This window comes from Astatotilapia calliptera, chromosome 17, assembly GCF_900246225.1.
Source record: "Astatotilapia calliptera chromosome 17, fAstCal1.2, whole genome shotgun sequence".
Classification (NCBI taxonomy): Eukaryota; Metazoa; Chordata; class Actinopteri; order Cichliformes; family Cichlidae; genus Astatotilapia; species Astatotilapia calliptera.
In genome coordinates this window covers 23,836,861-23,856,774 of record NC_039318.1, presented here as the reverse complement: position 1 = coordinate 23,856,774, position 19,914 = coordinate 23,836,861, and the positions used below count along the sequence as shown (strand labels likewise).

The following is a 19,914-nucleotide window of genomic DNA, read 5'->3' as shown; positions in this document are numbered from 1 at the left end:
AAACCACCTCATATGTGCATTACTGCCATCTACCGTAGCCATTGTATTTTCTGATTGGTTCTAGTGACGTCGCTATCCTATCTGCTATTGGTTCAAAAATTTCACGTGATCAAAGTGACGGGAGGCCGCACCCACAGCGCCAAAATTCAAAATCGCGTGTGAATCGTATTGACGTCATGTAAATAACATTAAATAAAAGGCTGTTTTAGATGTTTTCGGTTATTTTAAACACGAATATGAACCATTACTGGTTGGACTCAAGCTAAACGGAATCTTCTGAAACTTCGCAGTAATATGAAGGTCAGGTTTTTTGCCGTTTGTTGGAGCAGTGTAGTGAACTAGGCACCTTGCTAACGTAGCTTAGCAACTACCTCAGCGTACGCTAGCGTTAGCTTTTATCGTCAGGTGCAAGAAAACCTAACGCTGGAAAAATTGAATTTGTTTAGGTATAACGACACAAATCAGTTGCTGACTTTAATGTAAGTTATATGCTAATGTTTCAATAATTGTCAAAATGGTTAGGGGGCCAAACGTTTCTCGAGTCCCGTAGCTATTATATAATGTTACTGTTTACTCTTGTTGTAACTGTTAATCTTCGTTGTTCATTCTCATTTGTAGTTGTGTGTGTGTGTGTGTGCAGAATACCTCTGAACAACTTGGCACATTTCAATGATCTGACCATGAGACGGAGCCCGAGGAGACCCCTGATTCTTAAAAGAAGAAAACTGCCTTTTCATCAAAATGCGACGGATTCACAGCCTGGAGAATCAGGCTCCAAAGAACCGTCAAAACCAGCTGCCGCTCAGAGCTTTTCTGATGGTATCCGCATCATGGACCATCCATCCAAGTCTGATACTCAGGTGGTTGTCATTCCGGAAAAAGCAAATCTTCAAAGTGTTATTGGGGCCCTCACAGCTAAAGGCAAGGAATGTGGTGCCCAGGGCCCAAACAAGTTCATTCTTCTGAATGGAGGTGGGAGTGGCAACAAGTGGGACTATGGACTTGATTCTCAGTCTGCTGCTGAAGCGGCTGCTACAAGGAGTACAGAAGGACATACAGTTAAAGCTGAAACTACAAGCAATTTCCCAGGTGACAAATTTCTAACTGAAATTAAATAATAATTTAAAGTGTTTTTTTTTAATGTTTAGGATAATGCTTAATGTATAAGTGTGGAATTCAGTGCTTTTTTCCCTCTCTGTCTGATACTAGTGAATAAGGATGTAAACTGTGGTCCATTGGATGACAGCCTTACCAACATTCAGTGGTTGGGTAAGATGAGCACATGTGCCTTGGAGCCAAATTCTACAAAGCAGCTCAGCAGCAAGGAGAACCAAAAACTTTTACCACAGACCTTTCAGGTTCAGAGCTTTTTCTTGTCACTTACCTGCCTTGTTTTATTTTTTTGAGGGGGGGTGCATACTTTTCTGAAGGCAACATTGACCCCAGACATACTGCTACATGTTCCCTAAACACCCTTTCTTGACAAGTTGGTCACAGCTGGGATTTGCAATAACAGCAATAGTAGTCTGATTGCAGAAAATAGTTACACTGTCAGATTTATTGACTGTTGTTTGTTTGTTTTTTGTCATACAGGCACACAATACACATACCAGTGCAGAAGCTCCTCAGCAACCCATTTCAGAGAGGCCACCGTACTCCTACATGGCCATGATCCAGTTTGCTATCAATAGCAGAAAGAACAGGAGGATGACCCTCAAAGAGATTTACATGTGGATTGAGGACAACTTCCCTTACTATAGAGATGTGGCCAAACCAGGCTGGAAGGTACTTCAGAGCTGCTGAAAGTGTGATATGTTCACAGCTCTGCAGCAAGCAGCAGTTTTCAAATACTTTTTCTTTTCATTTATAATTGCAGAATTCCATCCGCCATAACCTTTCTCTGCATGACATGTTCATTCGTGAAACGTCTCCAGATGGTAAAATGTCTTTCTGGACTATCCGACCTGAAGCCAATCGATGCCTCACACTTGATCATGTGTACAAGGTGAGTGCAGCTGACTCGTTGCTTTTACATCGGTGATATCTGGGAACATTTGTGGTACTTGGCCTGAATGTTTTGTTGCAAGAATGCTTGTTAAATGCTTATTGTTTTACCTTGTGTTTATATAATGATTATTCTTGGATCCTTGTCTTTCAATTGTTTGTTTGTTTTTATGGCTGACACCTAGAGCTGGGCGATAGAACGATAACGATATGTATCGCGATATAACTTTTACTCGATAGAGAAATTAAGCTATCGCGATAGACCTCGCCGCTCTTGTCCTCTTAAAAAAAAAAAAAAAAGGTCAGCCAATCCAAATTAGGTAGCGCAGAGCCGAACCAATCACAGCCGCAGCGTCACGTCGCGTGACTTGTTATGTACAGCACAAGTGCCAAGCCGCACGCACGTGTGTTTGTTTGGGAAGCAGCCAGCGGGTAATGGAGCCAGCGCGTAATGGAGGAAATGAGTGTGCCGACTAGAAAAATCAACCGAGCGTGACCGAAGAGAAAACAGATGATGGTTCCAATGCCGGAGAGATTGTCGAACAGAAGAGCCAAAGAAGTTCCGTAGTGTGAAGGTATTTCGGCTATTTCAAGTCTGACAAAAAACAGAGTAGCGTGCACTGTAAATTGTGCCGAAAGCAAGTCTGGAAATACAATAAACTGGTGCATGCGTCACACTGTGCGCCACGTTATTGTTTCGGTGAAATGAATTTCTACAATACTGTTAATTCTACTCTCTGCAGTGTTTAAATGCTTACATATACACACAGTTACTGTCCCTCCACACAGACGACTCGGTTCTGCTTCTATGCCGCAGCTTTGTTTACTTTTTCCCACCGAGGCTTCTAGACTTCTGATTGGCCAACATTTCTGCACGGTTAGGAATCTAGCGCCACCTGCTGCTTTGGCATGTTCATAGCAGCGTTTTCCTTCATTTCTGCCTTTATGTGTGGACGGGATTATTTTTTAAAACGAAAACGGAAAATCTCCGTTTTCAAAAATACCCGTGTACGTGTGGACGTAGCCTCAGTCTCTGACTGGAAGCGCTAATTCGTCATTCGGCTTTTGTCAGACTAAAGTAACTGTTAAAACTGTTTGAAAAGCTAAGCTATACAACAAGGAGAGATTGAGAATTTCCTTTTAGTTCTCAGTTTATTTGATATTGACAAAAGTTAGTCAGTTTTGTCTGTTCTTCTGTAAAACAAACTAAGATTTATTTTTAGAATTAATATTTTGTTTCTAAGTGGAATTGACAATTTAGTCTGTTTCGTTTGTTCTATTTTGAAACTTAAACGCTTTAGCGGCTGCCTTTTGTGTAGTTTGCAATATTTGCCTTTATTTATCTGAAAAAGTCTCATGTTCCTTAAGTACATCTTCCCTGTTGAACTATGGGAAATAAATATTTAAATCAAAACAAGCTGCTGATTATTTCACATTTTACTTGTGAGCAACGGCACATTTAAATCTTACAAATATAGTTATTTGGCTTATATCGTGATAGATATCGTTATCGCCTGAAATGAAAAAAACATATCGTGATATGAAAAAATCTCATATCGCCCAGCTCTACTGACACCTTGAGAGTGCTTTGAGATTCCTCATATTGTTTTTCATCTTATTTTCCCCCTAATCTCACTTCACATCTCTCTCTGTAGCCGGGCTGTGATCCAGTGACTGCCACTGTTCCTGTGCCAATGCTTTTACTGGCTAATCAAGTAAGACTGATTTAGCCCCTTTCTTCTTTTTTTTTTTTTTTTTTTTTTTTTTTTTTTTTTTTTGTAGTTCTTCAGGAGCCATCTTTAAATCGCACTCAGGCAGCAGTAAGCCGAGAAGGGCCAGAAAAATCAGAACGTTTATGAATCTATTTGTCACCAGACTTTCAGACCCACAGAGTGTAGCTACACCTGTTTTTGTTGCAGGAGGAGACGAGAGCAGCAGGGAAGCAGAGAGGCTGAAGTCAGTCTGAAAGGCTAATGTGCTTTAAGAGCACTTGTTTCTCCTAATGTCTGGTATCCATACAATCATAAAGCTTTTATTCCTCTCATATCAGTAAAGATGTAGGGTCGGCTATGAAGGGCCAAATTTTGGACAGAACGGCAAGTTATTGTTGTTAGGTGGCAGCACAGTAAGGCTCCTAACTGATATAATTTCTGTCTCATCTTACTTTTCACAGCACCAAAAGAGGACACTTCCAGATGCAAGAAAAACACCAACTAGCTCTGGTGAGTTAAAAGAAATGTATGAGTTGTTTTATAAATTTGAGACTTGAGAAAGATCAGAGGTTGGCAAACTGCTGTTTAGTTTGGAAATGTGTAGTGCAATGTTGATGTGTTTTCTGTGTTCAGAGAGAAAGATGAAACCTCTTCTGCCTCGAACCGATTCATACTTGGTGCCCATACAGCTCCCCGTCACTCCTTCTGTCTACCTGCCATCCACTTCTACCCCTTTTCCTCCGCCCTGCTCCCAGCAGAAGGGGAACAATTCACGAGGAACAAAGAGAGTCCGCATAGCACCGAAGGTAATGAATTTCTCATATATTTCAGCTTTTTAAAATGTGTTGTTGTTGTTGTTTTACTTCATAAGCTATGCAAGTTGCAAACTGCTTTTCAAAACAAGTATTTCTTGGAACTCCCTAGAGTTTACATTGACAACATTATGTGCATAGAGATGAGTATGAACTTCACCCATACCACTAAGATTTTAATGGGAATGGTTGCATGTCTGACAGGTGACACAAAGTGATTCCCCAGCTGTGATGATATCTCCTCAGAAGAATACGGACTTTAAGGTAGAAGTGAAGGAGGAGCTGGTATGTGTTCCAATTAAATGCGAGACCCCCAAAGCTCCTCCAAAGAGACAAGCCAGCAGCTCACGGCGCAAACAGCGCTTGGTTCTCTCTCTGAATGAAGAGCCTGTTCTCCTCTGCCACGAAAGTAATTTCTTTGACTCTGGCGTAGCCTCCGATGCTTCGACATTCCAGGACAATCCACATATTGAGCTGGATGAAGACAAGCATGGGCAGGAAAGCCCAGATAGGGAGTTCTCATTCAAAACCCCGATAAAAAGTAGAAGCCATTTGACCTCATCCACCCCCAGCAAGCCACCTTCTTATGTTGCACTTGAGTCTTGGAAAGTGACCCCGGTGGGCAAAGGAAGCCAAAATATTCTGGACTTCAGCCCTATTCGTACACCAGGTGGTCCCACAGATACTCCACAACACGACTACACCACCTTCAGCTTCAGCAGCACTCCCTTTAAAGACTTGCCTCTGTTTAACTCCCCAAGAGAGCTGCTCACATCTGCTCCCTCCAGAGTGACCGGACCAGCAGAGTCGCCCACCGAATGCCTCAAAAGTAGCTGCTCCAGAGAGCTTCTGCAGGGAGGCAGTTCCACAGCAGCCAATCGCTCAATCACAGAGGGCCTCGTCTTGGATACCATGAACGACAGCCTGAGCAAGATATTGGTGGATATTAGCTTCTCTGGTCTGGATGATGACGACCTTGGTATGGCGAACATCAGCTGGTCTGAGTTCATCCCTCAGTTGAAATAGCCAGAGGGCCGAAACACATTCTATGGCTAAGCAGTGTCACCTGTTTCTTTTTCCTTTTTTTTTCTTTGTGTAAACACTACATGATTAGGCCCACACCAAAGCAGCAAGACAGAAACAAATTTAGATCTGACACTATTTAAACCATCCGAACTGTCCATATTGAAGAGGATTTCTCTCAATAGAAGGCGAGGCTGTTGATGTAGGAAGAAATTTTGTAGTGCTCTAGAGTGCTCTGATTTACTTTGGTTGTCAAATATTCAGAAGCATACCTATGATTATACCAAAACAACTTCAAATAAAGCCCACTTGATGCTGCAATTTTAAACTTCTTATTGGAGACTTATTCAGACCTCCTATTTGCAGTAGTTTAGGAGCTTTTAGCTTCAAGTTTCTTTTACATCTGCTTTGCTGCTGGAGGGTTCTGGCTACCACATGAGGGGGAAATGTAACATTGATAAATAGATTACAGGGATGCTTCAGTCTCAATTACTGTTTGATGGTTTTACCTTTGAGTTTTTCATTCATTGGATCAGTCAATGATTGCCTCGGTGTCACTTCTTTTTCTTTGAATTTCTTCACATATTTGGGCCTCTTTGTGTTTTATGGTTTTCCTTATTTGTGTTATTTGTCTGTCTTCTTGAAGAACATGCATAAGAAGAGAAATATGTAAGTGTATATGTATGTTGATTTGCACATTTTAATATATAATTTAGCTTCTACACAAATTTTAAAGTATGTGATATTTTCTGATCAGCCAGCAGGATGCTTCACTGCAGTTTGAGTCAGCGTCTTAGAGCTGACTTAGAATAATAGATTGTGATGGAGGATTGCTAGTAATAGGCCTTGACAAATAGCACTAACAGGGATAGGACTGTTTCTGTATTTAACTGTAGAACTGTCTTTATCACATGACTTCATAAATTCTCACAGTAATTGTCCTTGTGTATGCTAATATCACTCATTTCCAGGGCACCTTTAACCTACAAAAAATGCATGCAGTGACTTCATTCACACAGTCTTGGAGTTTAATATTCACTGTAGTTTTTGCAGCCCCAACTCTGGAGGATAAATACCTGTTTTTAAAGATGCCACAAAGTGTTGCATACCTATGACTTCATTAGTCCTTTGTTGATGTGAAACTTGATGGTTTAGTGAGGTTTTGCCGTGCATTGAGGTATTTCTGTTTATATTTCATTAAAGGTGTAAACTATCATAGATTGTCTGTTCAAAAATGTTTAATTCCTTGTTAGTGACGGTACTGAATCATGCAATTTGGGTAAAATTGATTTTATTCTAAACTCACCGCATGAAAATGGTAGTTTGTAATATTTTTTTCAACAAAAGACATTTATCCATTTTTGCCCAAATAAGCAATTTCATGTGATGTTCTTAGTTTCCAATAGGACCGTATGATGGCTTACCGCATTCCAATGGACCAAAAGAATGACACGATGTTGACACAGGTTTGATCTTGAGGTTCTCAGATAATAGTTTGTTTGTGCATGATTCTGCAGCACAAATATGTATTTGCAAGACAAACTGCAATCAAACAGCAAATGCTAAAAGCACCTTTATTCTTGTATTTTTAATTAAAAAAAAGATACCATACCCAAAATATTAACTCTTGAAAAAAAAAAAACCCTCACAGGACATTTTGCAGAGTTCGCAGCTGCAACGCAAACAGCAACAAACACTTTGTAGTTCTGTCCTGGAGTTTATACAGGTGCAGTCAGTGCTACTGCTACAAGTAAGCCTAACACCTTCCAGATCAATTTTTTCTGGCAAGAAGGGCTGGCAACTGAGTGAAGGAAAAACCAGCTTGTCCAGTTGCAACAGGCAAAGATTTTGTTGTCTGTCTTTTTCCTTCACCAAAACTACGATGCCAATATCCCACATCCCAAAGCAACGGAGGAATGGGCTTATTTTGACAACAACACACAGGGAACCAGCAGTCAGTGATGGGGAATAGAGGAAGCCTGAAGCAAGAAGCAATCCTGGTCTGCACAATTGAATAGTGTGGATGACCTAGACAGGATGTTGGCACCTTGAGTTGCTGAAGGAAAACTAGCTGCTGGGTGCTGGCTTTTTTCTATAGTCTCCTGGATGTCTTGAAATACAATGTCTTTGTCCCTTAGAAACCACTTCACAGGAGTTGGTGGAGTCTAAAACCTAATGATCCTGGAAAAGCTGGGACGCATGCTGGTGACCTCAGCCACTGGGGGGGGAATCAGAATAAAAGTTTGGTTTTTATGGCAAGGACTGATGCCAGTTTGAAAAATCAAATGGAAATTGTTTTAACATATATTCATTTTATAGCATTTTCTAAATGTAAACAGGAGGTGGCCACTTTTGGCCATGAACATGCTGAGTGGGAGTTTTTCTGCTTTTCTGTGCAAAAAAAAAAAAAATTATGATGACTATATAATCATTGATACTGTTAATTACTGATATACATCTAACTGCAATCATGGGGGAAAAAGAAATCAGATTGTATGTATTATTTGGGGAAAATAGTCATTTTATTATTTTATCTTTTTGTAGATCATTACAATTATGTGATCTAACTGCTATTGAAAGGGTTAAAATTCCGAATTTGAATGAAATTTTGGTTTTCATGACCAGAACTGATGCTAATTTAAAAAATCAAGTCGGTCAAAGTGGAAAAAATAAATATATATATATATATATATATACATATATACATATATATATATATATATTAATTTGATAGTATTTTATAAACCTAAACAAAAGGTGGCCATTTTGCCACGAATAAGCTGAGTGGGAGTTTTATCTGGTTTGCTTTCCATGCACAAAAATAACAATTCATAATAATCGATGTTGCTGTTAATCGATTTCATGTCCCAGACTCTACCATTAATAATACAAGAAAATCCAGTAGCATGCGAATAAATGAAATGGTGAGTTTTGAGGTTGTCTTCCAACAAGTACATTGTACAAACAAACTGTTTTCTTAAAGGTTAAAATGTAAAAGAAAAAAAGGAATGACTATTTTATATTTATGAAAAGAACTGATGTTAGTTAAAAACTTTATGCAGTAAAAATAGCAACAACCCCCCATAAAAATAATAAAAATTACATACCTAATTTATTGGTGGACACTTTTTGCAACGAACAAGCTGAAAGGATTGTGATTTTGAACAAACCCAGAAGGTTAAAAACATTAGCTAACGTCTGTTGTTCGAGAAGCTTGAAATCGTCCGGAAACATCACTAACTGAAGAAAATCAGCCGCTTAAGTGAGGAGTTCAAGATATAAAAGAAAAGAAAAAAGGTGCGGACTTGGTTTTACTTAGATGACATTTAACCCGTTTAGTGTACGATTTATTATGATCAGTATTTGAGCTAAATCGGTGAGTTTTCCGAGTTGATCTAGACTGAATTGCTGTGAACGGACTTGATGGCTAACGCCAGTAACTGACTTGATAATTTCCATCTCCCAGCTAAACGTTACCGTTACTGTTAACTCTTGTTGTAACAGTTAATCTCCGTTGTTCAGGCTCGTTTGTGTTTTTTGTGCAGAATACCTCTGAACAACTTGGCACATTTCAATGATCTGACCATGAGACGGAGCCCGACGAGACCCCGGATTCTCAAAAGAAGAAAACTGCCTTTTCATCAAAATGCGACGGATTCACAGCCTGGAGAATCAGGCTCCAAAGATCCGTCAATACCAGCTGCTGTTCAGAGCTTTCCTGGTGGTATCCGCATCATGGACCATCCATCCAAGTCTGATACTCGGTTGGTATACTTTCCCGAAACAGCAGATCTTCAAAGTGTTATTGGGGACCTCACAGCTAAAGGCAATGAGTGTGGTGCCCAGGGCCCAAACAAGTTCATTCTTCTGAGTGGGAGTGGCAACAAGTGGGACTATGGAGCTGATCCTCAGTCTGCTGCTGAAGCGGCTGCTACAAGGAGTACAGAAGGACATAAAGTCAAAGCTGAAACTACACGCAGTTTCCCAGGTGACAAACTTCTAACTGAAATTAAACCATGTACGGAAAAAAATTTCTTTTATTAATGTTTAGGATAATACTTAAAGTATAAGTGTGGAATTTAGTGCTTGTTTTTCCTCTGTCTGATACTAGGGAATAAGGATGTCAATTACAGTCCTTTAGATGACAGCCTTGGTAGGATGAGCACATGTGCCTTGGAGCCAAATTCTACAAAGCAGCTCAGCAGCAAGGAGAACCAGAACCCTTTACTACAGACTTTTCAGGTTCAGAGCTTTTTCTTGTTAACTGCTTTTTTTCCCTTGCCCTTTATGTGCCGACACAAACTTGTCTGAAGGCAACATTAACCCCAGACATGTTGCTACATGTTCCCTAAACACCCTTTCGTAACCAATTGGTCATGACTGTGATTTATAATGACAGCAATAGTAGTCTGATTACAGAAAATAGTTACACTGTCAGATTTATTGACTGTTGTTTGTTTGTTTTTTGTCATACAGGCACACAATACACATACCAGTGCAGAAGCTCCTAAGCAACCCATTTCAGAGAGGCCACCGTACTCCTACATGGCCATGATCCAGTTTGCTATCAATAGCAGAAAGAACAGGAGGATGACCCTAAACGAGATTTACATGTGGATTGAGAACAACTTCCCTTACTATAGAGATGTGGCCAAACCAGGCTGGAAGGTACTTCAGAGCTGCTGAAAGTGTGATATGTTCACAGCTCTGCAGCAAGCAGCAGTTTTCAAATACTTTTTCATTTATAATTGCAGAATTCCATCCGCCATAACCTCTCTGTGCATGACCTGTTCATTCGTGAAACGTCTCCAGATGGTAAAATGTCTTTCTGGACTATCCGACCTGAAGCCAATCGATGCCTCACACTTGATCATGTGTACAAGGTGAGTGCAGCTGACTCGTTGCTTTTACATCGGTGATATCTGGGAACATTTGTGGTACTTGGCCTGAATGTTTTGTTGCAAGAATGCTTGTTAAATGCTTATTGTTTTACCTTGTGTTTATATAATGATTTTGCTTGGATCCTTGTTTTTCAATTGTTTTTTTCATGGCTGACACCTTGAGAGTGCTTTGAGATTCCTCATGTTGTTTTTCATCTTATTTTCCCCCTAATCTCACTTCACATCTCTCTCTGTAGCCGGGCTGTGATCCAGTGACTGCCACTGTTCCTGTGCCAATGCTTTTACTGGCTAATCAAGTAAGACTGATTTAGCCCCTTTCTTTTTCTTTTCTTTTAGTTCTTCAGGAGCCATCTTCAAGTCACAACCTCAGAAAAATCTGAACATTCATGAATCTATTTGTCACCAGACTTTCAGACCCACAGAGTGTAGCTACACCTGTTTTTGTTGCAGGAGGAGACGAGAGCAGCAGGGAAGCAGAGAGGCTGAAGTCAGCCTGAAAGGCTAATGTGCTTTAAGAGCACTTGTTTCTCCTAATGTCTGGTATCCATACAATCATAAAACTTTTATTCCTCTCATATCAGTAAAGATGTAGGGTCGGCTATGAAGGGACAAGTTTTGGACAGAACGGCAAGTTATTGTTGTTAGGTGGCAGCACAGTAAGGCTCCTAACTGATATAATTTCTGTCTCATCTTACTTTTCACAGCACCAAAAGAGGACACTTCCAGATGCAAGAAAAACACCAACTAGCTCTGGTGAGTTAAAAGAAATGTATGAGTTGTTTTATAAATTTGAGACTTGAGAAAGATCAGAGGTTGGCAAACTGCTGTTTAGTTTGGAAATGTGTAGTGCAATGTTGATGTGTTTTCTGTGTTCAGAGAGAAAGATGAAACCTCTTCTGCCTCGAACCGATTCATACTTGGTGCCCATACAGCTCCCCGTCACTCCTTCTGTCTACCTGCCATCCACTTCTACCCCTTTTCCTCCGCCCTGCTCCCAGCAGAAGGGGAACAATTCACGAGGAACAAAGAGAGTCCGCATAGCACCGAAGGTAATGAATTTCTCATATATTTCAGCTTTTTAAAATGTGTTGTTGTTGTTGTTTTACTTCATAAGCTATGCAAGTTGCAAACTGCTTTTCAAAACAAGTATTTCTTGGAACTCCCTAGAGTTTACATTGACAACATTATGTGCATAGAGATGAGTATGAACTTCACCCATACCACTAAGATTTTAATGGGAATGGTTGCATGTCTGACAGGTGACACAAAGTGATTCCCCAGCTGTGATGATATCTCCTCAGAAGAATACGGACTTTAAGGTAGAAGTGAAGGAGGAGCTGGTATGTGTTCCAATTAAATGCGAGACCCCCAAAGCTCCTCCAAAGAGACAAGCCAGCAGCTCACGGCGCAAACAGCGCTTGGTTCTCTCTCTGAATGAAGAGCCTGTTCTCCTCTGCCACGAAAGTAATTTCTTTGACTCTGGCGTAGCCTCCGATGCTTCAACATTCCAGGACAATCCACATATTGAGCTGGATGAAGACAAGCATGGGCAGGAAAGCCCAGATAGGGAGTTCTCATTCAAAACCCCTATAAAAAGTAGAAGCCATTTGACCTCATCCACCCCCAGCAAGCCACCTTCTTATGTTGCGTCTTTTAAAGTGACCCCGGTAGACAAAGGAAGCCAAGATATTCTACACTTGAGCCCTATTCGTACACCAGGTGGTCCCACAGATACTCCACAACACAACTACACCACCTTCAGCTTCGGCAGCACTCCCTTTAAAGACTTGCCTCTGTTTAACTCCCCAAGAGAGCTGCTCACATCTGCTCCCTCCAGAGTGACCGGATCAGCAGAGTCGCCCACCGAATGCCTCAAAAGTAGCTGCTCCAGAGAGCTTCTGCAGGGAGGCAGTTCCACAACAGCCAATCGCTCAATCACAGAGGGCCTCGTCTTGGATACCATGAACGACAGCCTGAGCGATTTATTGTTGGATGTTAGCTTCTCTGGTCTGGATGATGACGACCTTGGTATGGCGAACATCAGCTGGTCTGAGTTCATCCCTCAGTTGAAATAGCCAGAGGGCCGAAACACATTCTATGGCTAAGCAGTGTCACCTGTTTCTTTTTCCTTTTTTTTTCTTTGTGTAAACACTACATGATTAGGCCCACACCAAATTGATTTGCACATTTTAATATATAATTTAGCTTCTACACAAATTTTAAAGGATATATTTTCAAGATGCTTCACTGCAGTTTGAGTCAGCGTCTTAGAGCTGACTTAGAATAATAGATTGTGATGGAGGATTGCTAGTAATAGGCCTTGACAAATAGCACTAACAGGAACAGGACTGTTTCTTTATTTAACTGTAGGACTTTCTTTATCACATGACTTCATAAATTCTCACAGTAATTGTCCTTGTGTATGCAAGAGTGAAATGTTGTGGTTTCTAGCAGTTTTCAGACCTTGTACCTGACTAAACTCTGTGTTTCTAAGACAACAATCAATGTGTTGGTGCCTCATATAACATGAAGATTTTTTACTTATGTTTTTGGGTATAAGCAAACTTTGATCTTTTGTCTTGCTCAGATCAAATTTAATGTAGAGACAAGGCGTAATTTCTACACCCTGAAATATTCTTCAATACAGCAATGAACCCTTTTGCACATAGCGTATTTTATTTGAAAAACTGTGTAGCAAGACTGCTTATTTCTGTTTATATTTCAATAAAGGTTTAAACTATCATAGGTTGTCTGTTCAAAAATGTCATTTTAACTAACGTTTCAAAATGAACATTTTGAGTGCATCTTTGAAACTTTAAGTACTTTTTTTGTAAGGTCTCTGGTATAAACACTACATACTTGCATAATTGATGCAGTTAGTTTCTCTAAACACGTGGCTCTTTATATAAAAGTAGTACAAAATGAAACATTTGTTTAAACTGTTAAAAATGTCTTCTTAATGTTTTGTCCAGGTAGTATCCGTGTAGTCTGCAAGTAGAATGCAGGATGCCTCTTGGGTCTTCAGTAAGTCTGGACTTCCTGTTGAGCCACTTCTAGAAGGATCTGTAGCTGTTTGCTGCAGTAGTCTGGGAGAATTGAGGAAAGTCAGAATTAGTTTGTTCACTACAAGCAACTGAGTTTCTCGATTTCACTCATCCTCTTCCTTCTTAACAAAAACAAGCAGGCATATATGATCATTTGACACTACCAAAGATGCCTATGTTTAATATTAAAAATAGAGCCACTAAATTCAGTCCCATGACGAAAACTATCATGTTAATACATTCTGAAGAAGAATATTGGTACAACTTACCAAATATGCGCCTGCATCTACGGGGCAAACGAAAGCGGTAGACAGTAACATAGTAAACTGGGACACCAGTCAGTGTTAGAGCACAACCTTGTCCTGTGTTCCAGGGGTCAGAGTAAAGAGACAGACCCACAATGAAGAAGGAGACCATTGTGAAGGTGATTCCAATGACCAAGGGCACCTTCACATTACAACAAATAAAACAAGTTGGTCAGCGTAGTGTGCAGCAGTAAGATAAAGGGAGGTTTTTTTGAGTTCAGTATGCTAACCTTAAAAGGTCTTGGATGGAGAGGAAAACGATATCGATGTATGAGCATCCCCAAGGTTACCAAGGCGATGAAGAACCAGCGTGAAAAGGATGCAAAGTTGAGGAGCTGGTAAATCTCTCCAGTGATTAACATGAAAATTACCAAGGGGTACTAAAGGGACACAGGGACACAAGCAAGATAGTTATGAAGCCACTATTTTAAGAGTATCACATTATATCTCTTTGTCAGACCCTGTGCAACCCCTCATTCCTTTAGATCTGGATTAAGGCTTTGTGTTTCCCATTTTCAACCAGCCTCTTTATCCTGTGCCTGGATCCTATTGTTATTATTCATATGACATGGATAAACTTAATACAAATAAAATGTTATAATTGTTTTACTGCGTATTCTCAATTTTAATAATGCAACATAATAAATAGAATAAGTCATCTATTTATTTGTTTAGATTGCTTCAGCTGTTTTAAAAGTAGTTTACCAGGAACAACACAGCAGGTAAAGGTGTGTGTCTGCGGATGTGAATCATGGAAAAGATGGCTGGCCAGTGGCCTTCCCTGGCTCCCACAAACAGCATCCTGCAACACAGAGCTCTCATTAGAATTCAGGCACACACACAAAAAAAATGACAATACTAAACCTTTATGGTCCTCAGATTACCTAGGTGCCCCAAAGAAGCCACCGTGAAGTGCTCCAAGGCAAGATATGGCAACAAGAACGGGGATCACAGGAGCCAACCCCTGAAAAGCACGGTTGGCAAATGTCTGCAGAGGCACAAACAGCAGATCAGACCAACAGTGACATACCACATTTACTCTAGTTTTTCCTTTTTTTTTAATGATACATAAAGCAAGAAATAGAACTGACCACAGCCACAGCATCTGACAGAAGCACCTCAGCGGGAGTCATCATGGTGTAGTAGGCCACATTAACAAGCACATAAAAGACTGTCACTGCCACAATGGACAAGATTATTGCCAGTGGCATGTTTCTGATAAAGCGGGATACACACAGAGAGATATAACAGCAGGAGGCAACTTGGTTTTCAAAAAAAACGACAGACTATAGCAGATGTTTCATGCTAAAATACCTATTAGGGTTTGTGACTTCTTCTGTGATAAAGTTCAAATTAAACCTAGAGGAAAAGAGAAAGCCAAGACTCAGACATAAAGCTTTGATTGTTAGTTACAGTACATACATTGTCATGTAATTTATGGTTCTTTTCACTATTACTGGGGGAAAGAGTTTTGAATACCGTGTGATACACAGTAAAATACATTGAATTTGCACTGATCCTCAAACCACTGTACACTTACCATCCACCATAGGCATAGAGGCCGCTATAGAAGGCCAGTGGCAACTTATCCAGTGTTAACAAATCAACCTCGAAACCATTCTGGAAATTTTCTGTCTTCCCTGCAAAGACAGAGAGAATAAATGAGCTGAATACCAACTCTGTCTTAGGTTTAACAATTAGGTGCTCTCACCTTTGGCCAGTGCAATGAACCCTGGGACGATGATGAGGGCCAGGGCAAATATCTTAATGAAAGTCAAGGCGACTTGAGTGCGAAAGGCCATGTTCACACTCCAGCAATTGACGGCTACGACAAACGCTGAAGTGACACAAAGACAAAGAACTGGTTAAAGATATGTGTTGTTCTACACATAAAGTGCTCCAGACACAGATGAGTTATAAAAGCACTCACTCACTCCAAGGATACTGACAAGTCTGATGAGCACTATGGGAGCAGCACAGGGTGTGAAGAATGGCTCCACCACATAATGACCAAAGGCAAGGGAGACATAAGACGCAACAGATGGCCTAGAGGTGGACAATATCTTTGTGAGTATTATGTTTGAGGCAGTTAATTTTTTTTTAGAACCAGTAAAAACCATACCTGATGAATAAAAACTCATTCCAGAGTCGTAGGAAGGCAGGCAGAGGCCCCAAAGTCTCCAGCAGGTATGTGTAGTGACCCCCTGATTTTGTAAAAGTGGTGCCCAGTTCTGCATAACAGAGGGCTCCTAATAGGCCAGAGGCAGAGCAGAGTTTTGGAGAAATAAGAGTATGACTTTTACTTTATAATTATTAAATGGCAAAATTTTTAGAATGTCTTTTAAGTAGTTTTAAAAGCTACTTTCAGCTTCCCCTTATTTACAACAGTGAAAAAAAAGGTAAATGGCCTGTACAGGGAGTGCAGAATTATTACGCAAGTTGTATTTTTGAGGAATAATTTTATTATTGAACAACAACCATGTTCTCAATGAACCCAAAAAACTCATTAATATCAAAGCTGAATGTTTTTGGAAGTAGTTTTTAGTTTGTTTTTAGTTTTAGCTATTTTAGGGGGATATCTGTGTGTGCAGGTGACTATTACTGTGCATAATTATTAGGCAACTTAACAAAAAACAAATATATACCCATTTCAATTATTTATTTTTACCAGTGAAACCAATATAACATCTCCACATTCACAAATATACATTTCTGACATTCAAAAACAAAACAAAAACAAATCAGCGACCAATATAGCCACCTTTCTTTGCAAGGACACTCAAAAGCCTGCCATCCATGGATTCTGTCAGTGTTTTGATCTGTTCACCATCAACATTGCGTGCAGCAGCAACCACAGCCTCCCAGACACTGTTCAGAGAGGTGTACTGTTTTCCCTCCTTGTAAATCTCACATTTGATGATGGACCACAGGTTCTCAATGGGGTTCAGATCAGGTGAACAAGGTGGCCATGTCATTAGTTTTTCTTCTTTTATACCCTTTCTTGCCAGCCACGCTGTGGAGTACTTGGACGTGTGTGATGGAGCATTGTCCTGCATGAAAATCATGTTTTTCTTGAAGGATGCAGACTTCTTCCTGTACCACTGCTTGAAGAAGGTGTCTTCCAGAAACTGGCAGTAGGACTGGGAGTTGAGCTTGACTCCATCCTCAACCCGAAAAGGCCCCACAAGCTCATCTTTGATGATACCAGCCCAAACCAGTACTCCACCTCCACCTTGCTGGCGTCTGAGTCGGACTGGAGCTCTCTGCCCTTTACCAATCCAGCCACGGGCCCATCCATCTGGCCCATCAAGACTCACTCTCATTTCATCAGTCCATAAAACCTTAGAAAAACCAGTCTTGAGATATTTCTTGGCCCAGTCTTGACGTTTCAGCTTGTGTGTCTTGTTCAGTGGTGGTCGTCTTTCAGCCTTTCTTACCTTGGCCATGTCTCTGAGTATTGCACACCTTGTGCTTTTGGGCACTCCAGTGATGTTGCAGCTCTGAAATATGGCCAAACTGGTGGCAAGTGGCATCTTGGCAGCTGCACGCTTGACTTTTTCAGTTCATGGGCAGTTATTTTGCGCCTTGGTTTTTCCACACGCTTCTTGCGACCCTGTTGACTATTTTGAATGAAACGCTTGATTGTTCGATGATCACGCTTCAGAAGCTTTGCAATTTTGAGACTGCTGCATCCCTCTGCAAGATATCTCACTATTTTTGACTTTTCTGAGCCTGTCAAGTCCTTCTTTTGACCCATTTTGCCAAAGGAAAGGACGTTGCCTAATAATTATGCACACCTGATATAGGGTGTTGATGTCATTAGACCACACCCCTTCTCATTACAGAGATGCACATCACCTAATATGCTTAATTGGTGTAGGCTTTCGAGCCTATACAGCTTGGAGTAAGAACACATGCATGAAGAGGATGATGTGGACAAAATACTCATTTGCCTAATAATTCTGCACTCCCTGTATTTGTATAGCGCTTTACTAGTCCCTAAGGACCCCAAAGCGCTTTACACATCCAGTCATCCACCCATTCACACACACATTCACACACTGGTGATGGCAAGCTACATTGTAGCCACAGCCACCCTGGGGCGCACTGACAGAGGCGAGGCTGCCGGACACTGGCGCCACCGGGCCCTCTGACCACCACCAGTAGGCAACGGGTGAAGTGTCTTGCCCAAGGACACAACGCCCGAGACTGACAGTGCTGCAGGTAGCTCCACATGTTTGATTTGGCAGGTTTTTCATGCACCACATGCCATTCTTGATGCAACCCTAAATGGATTTGTGTCTCTTTCCAGGACTGAACTGGGCTGTCCACTTGTGCAATCATGACACCAACATAAATCTAGCTTTTTACTATTGTGGGATTATAATATTATTTTATGCCATGTTAGACCCTAATTAAAGATTGTGAATTATTATGTAGTTTTAGTTTGCATTATTCTCCTGAATTAGAAGAAGGTGATAACTATTGCATTTGTTAAACTGATTTGCATTACATTAGACTGCTGATTTATTGTGAATGAATGATATTGTTTCATGATGCATTATACTGCTGAGTTATAAGAAATACTGTTCGCAGAAAGTCATCGCCTTATCTGTCTGATTAGAAGAGAACAGAACATACTGGAGAGGTTTTCTGCCCCATCTCAGCAGGAGCAGATAAACAGGGAGCCAAGGTCGTAGCTTAGGCGCTGTGTGAGAGAAAGAATGTGAATGTTTAGGCTTTTATGATTAGGTGGTCAATGGTCACTGTATTGTCCCTAACGGGAAATTGATTTGCAGTATGTCCGTACAAACGAACAAACAGACAACCAACACATCACATACACTCACCAAGATAATATAATATAAGCCTGATAAAACAACCTAGATTTTTCATCAAAAAAGTGCAATGTGCAATGGCAACAACACTTATGGTTTAGTGTTATTAACTATGATAATAGCACTAGGTACAAAAGACAGTCTATGTCTCTTTGTCTTCACTGCAGGCACTTTATAACGACGACCTGATGGAAGCAGTTGAAAATCATTAAAGAGAGGATGATCTGAACACAACAGGACAGAGCTTGCCTTCCTCAGCACCTGCCTGTTATAAAAGTCCACAAGCTGGACCTGAGACCTCCCTGAAATCTTGCCAGACACTTTAACCAGGTTGTTAAGTCTGGTCTTTTTATTCAGGGACATATTACCGTACCAAGCAATGATACAGAAGGTTAAAACAGATTCAATAAAACTTTTATAAGAAAGAGTCATCATTTCAGATGAAACATTAAAACCTCTCAACCTCCTTAAAAAGTACAGTCTTTGTTGAACCTTTTTCACTGTAGCAGCAAGATGTGACTCAAAGGACAGAGTCTTATCAAGAACAACCCCCAAATACTTATAACTGTCCACCAGTTCAATGGCTGCCCCATTTACCACTATTTACTCATAAAACACATTGTTTCTCATATTTGACACTTAAGTGCAAAGAACAATAGCAGGAAAAAGGTAGAACAAAAGCAGACATCAGCTGAAATGTCATTCATCTTACCAAAGAGAGAAAGGACACCACATAGCACCCACACCAGCAGAGATAACCCCACGCTGCCACTGTTCATCAGGACTCCTTTCGGTGCAATGAAAATCCCACTGCCCACCACAGTCCCAATGATGAAGGACACGGCAGGCAGCAGTCCGATCTGCCTCCGAAGGAACACCACTTCATCATCTCTCTTATCCATCTTGTTATTTCCCCTTTTCTTTATCCTGGTCCCCTCCATTTCTCTCTGTGGCTGTAGGTCACAGGGTGAATGTGCTGGACACTGTGGCAGGAAGAAACAGCACAGGCTGTAACAACACCCCCACCCCCCAATCCTGTCTGTTTTTTCACCTCTCATTGGCTCATACCCCACCCGCCCAGGCTGAGCTGGGAACAAAGCCAGCAGTCTTCCAAACTTAAGCAACAATTAACACTGTACACTGTGGATGTGCGGATGGATGTGTGTACAGCTTGGAAGAGGCCCTGTGGGTTCAGACGGAGACAGGTCAGGGTGCTGTGGAGGCAGCTGCGTAGACTGCAGGAGGGCTACTTTCAACAAAATCTACACAGACTAA

The 19,914-nt window shown here is 40.9% G+C and overlaps 2 protein-coding genes across 13 annotated transcripts; one reads left to right on the top strand and one right to left on the bottom strand.

Annotated features, from left to right (window-relative positions):
- The first annotated feature begins 142 nt into the window (after positions 1–142).
- LOC113008609 (forkhead box protein M1-like) lies at positions 143–13,165 on the top strand. 12 transcript variants are annotated; one of them, XM_026146114.1, is made up of 10 exons: positions 146–300; positions 641–1,089; positions 1,210–1,358; positions 1,594–1,785; positions 1,877–2,005; positions 3,660–3,719; positions 4,178–4,226; positions 4,350–4,522; positions 4,733–5,116; positions 12,096–13,138. In XM_026146114.1, exons 2-10 carry the CDS (start codon positions 681–683, stop codon positions 12,525–12,527), a joined length of 1,977 nt encoding a protein of 658 aa, XP_026001899.1. In that variant the 5' UTR covers positions 146–300; positions 641–680; the 3' UTR covers positions 12,528–13,138. The 12 variants fall into 12 exon arrangements, with proteins under 12 accessions (XP_026001897.1, XP_026001899.1, XP_026001893.1 ...); XM_026146108.1 differs by having other exon boundaries at positions 619–1,089; positions 4,733–5,507; positions 12,172–13,138; XM_026146106.1 differs by having other exon boundaries at positions 147–300; positions 4,733–5,507; positions 12,172–13,137.
- LOC113008612 (cystine/glutamate transporter) lies at positions 12,628–19,648 on the bottom strand. The gene is made up of 12 exons (XM_026146129.1): positions 19,352–19,648; positions 15,924–16,050; positions 15,732–15,847; positions 15,513–15,638; positions 15,342–15,441; positions 15,116–15,160; positions 14,893–15,016; positions 14,686–14,789; positions 14,507–14,603; positions 14,032–14,181; positions 13,766–13,943; positions 12,628–13,538 (listed from the first exon to the last, which is right to left on the bottom strand). Exons 1-12 carry the CDS (start codon positions 19,578–19,580, stop codon positions 13,474–13,476), a joined length of 1,461 nt encoding a protein of 486 aa, XP_026001914.1. The 5' UTR covers positions 19,581–19,648; the 3' UTR covers positions 12,628–13,473.
- Positions 19,649–19,914: the final 266 nt, after the last annotated feature.

Excerpts from the sequence above, each read along its gene's own strand:
- LOC113008609 (XM_026146108.1), top strand. The coding sequence starts at position 681 with ATGAGACGGAGCCCGAGGAGACCCCTGATTCTTAAAAGAAGAAAACTG. Across the intron at positions 4,227-4,349 it reads AAAAACACCAACTAGCTCTG|AGAGAAAGATGAAACCTCTT; the intron begins GTGAGTTAAAAG and ends TTCTGTGTTCAG. Across the intron at positions 4,523-4,732 it reads GAGTCCGCATAGCACCGAAG|GTGACACAAAGTGATTCCCC; the intron begins GTAATGAATTTC and ends CATGTCTGACAG.
- LOC113008612 (XM_026146129.1), bottom strand. The coding sequence starts at position 19,580 with ATGGAGGGGACCAGGATAAAGAAAAGGGGAAATAACAAGATGGATAAG. Across the intron at positions 14,604-14,685 it reads GGCTTCTTTGGGGCACCTAG|GATGCTGTTTGTGGGAGCCA; the intron begins GTAATCTGAGGA and ends TCTGTGTTGCAG. Across the intron at positions 13,539-13,765 it reads TAGATGCAGGCGCATATTTG|ACTACTGCAGCAAACAGCTA; the intron begins GTAAGTTGTACC and ends CAATTCTCCCAG.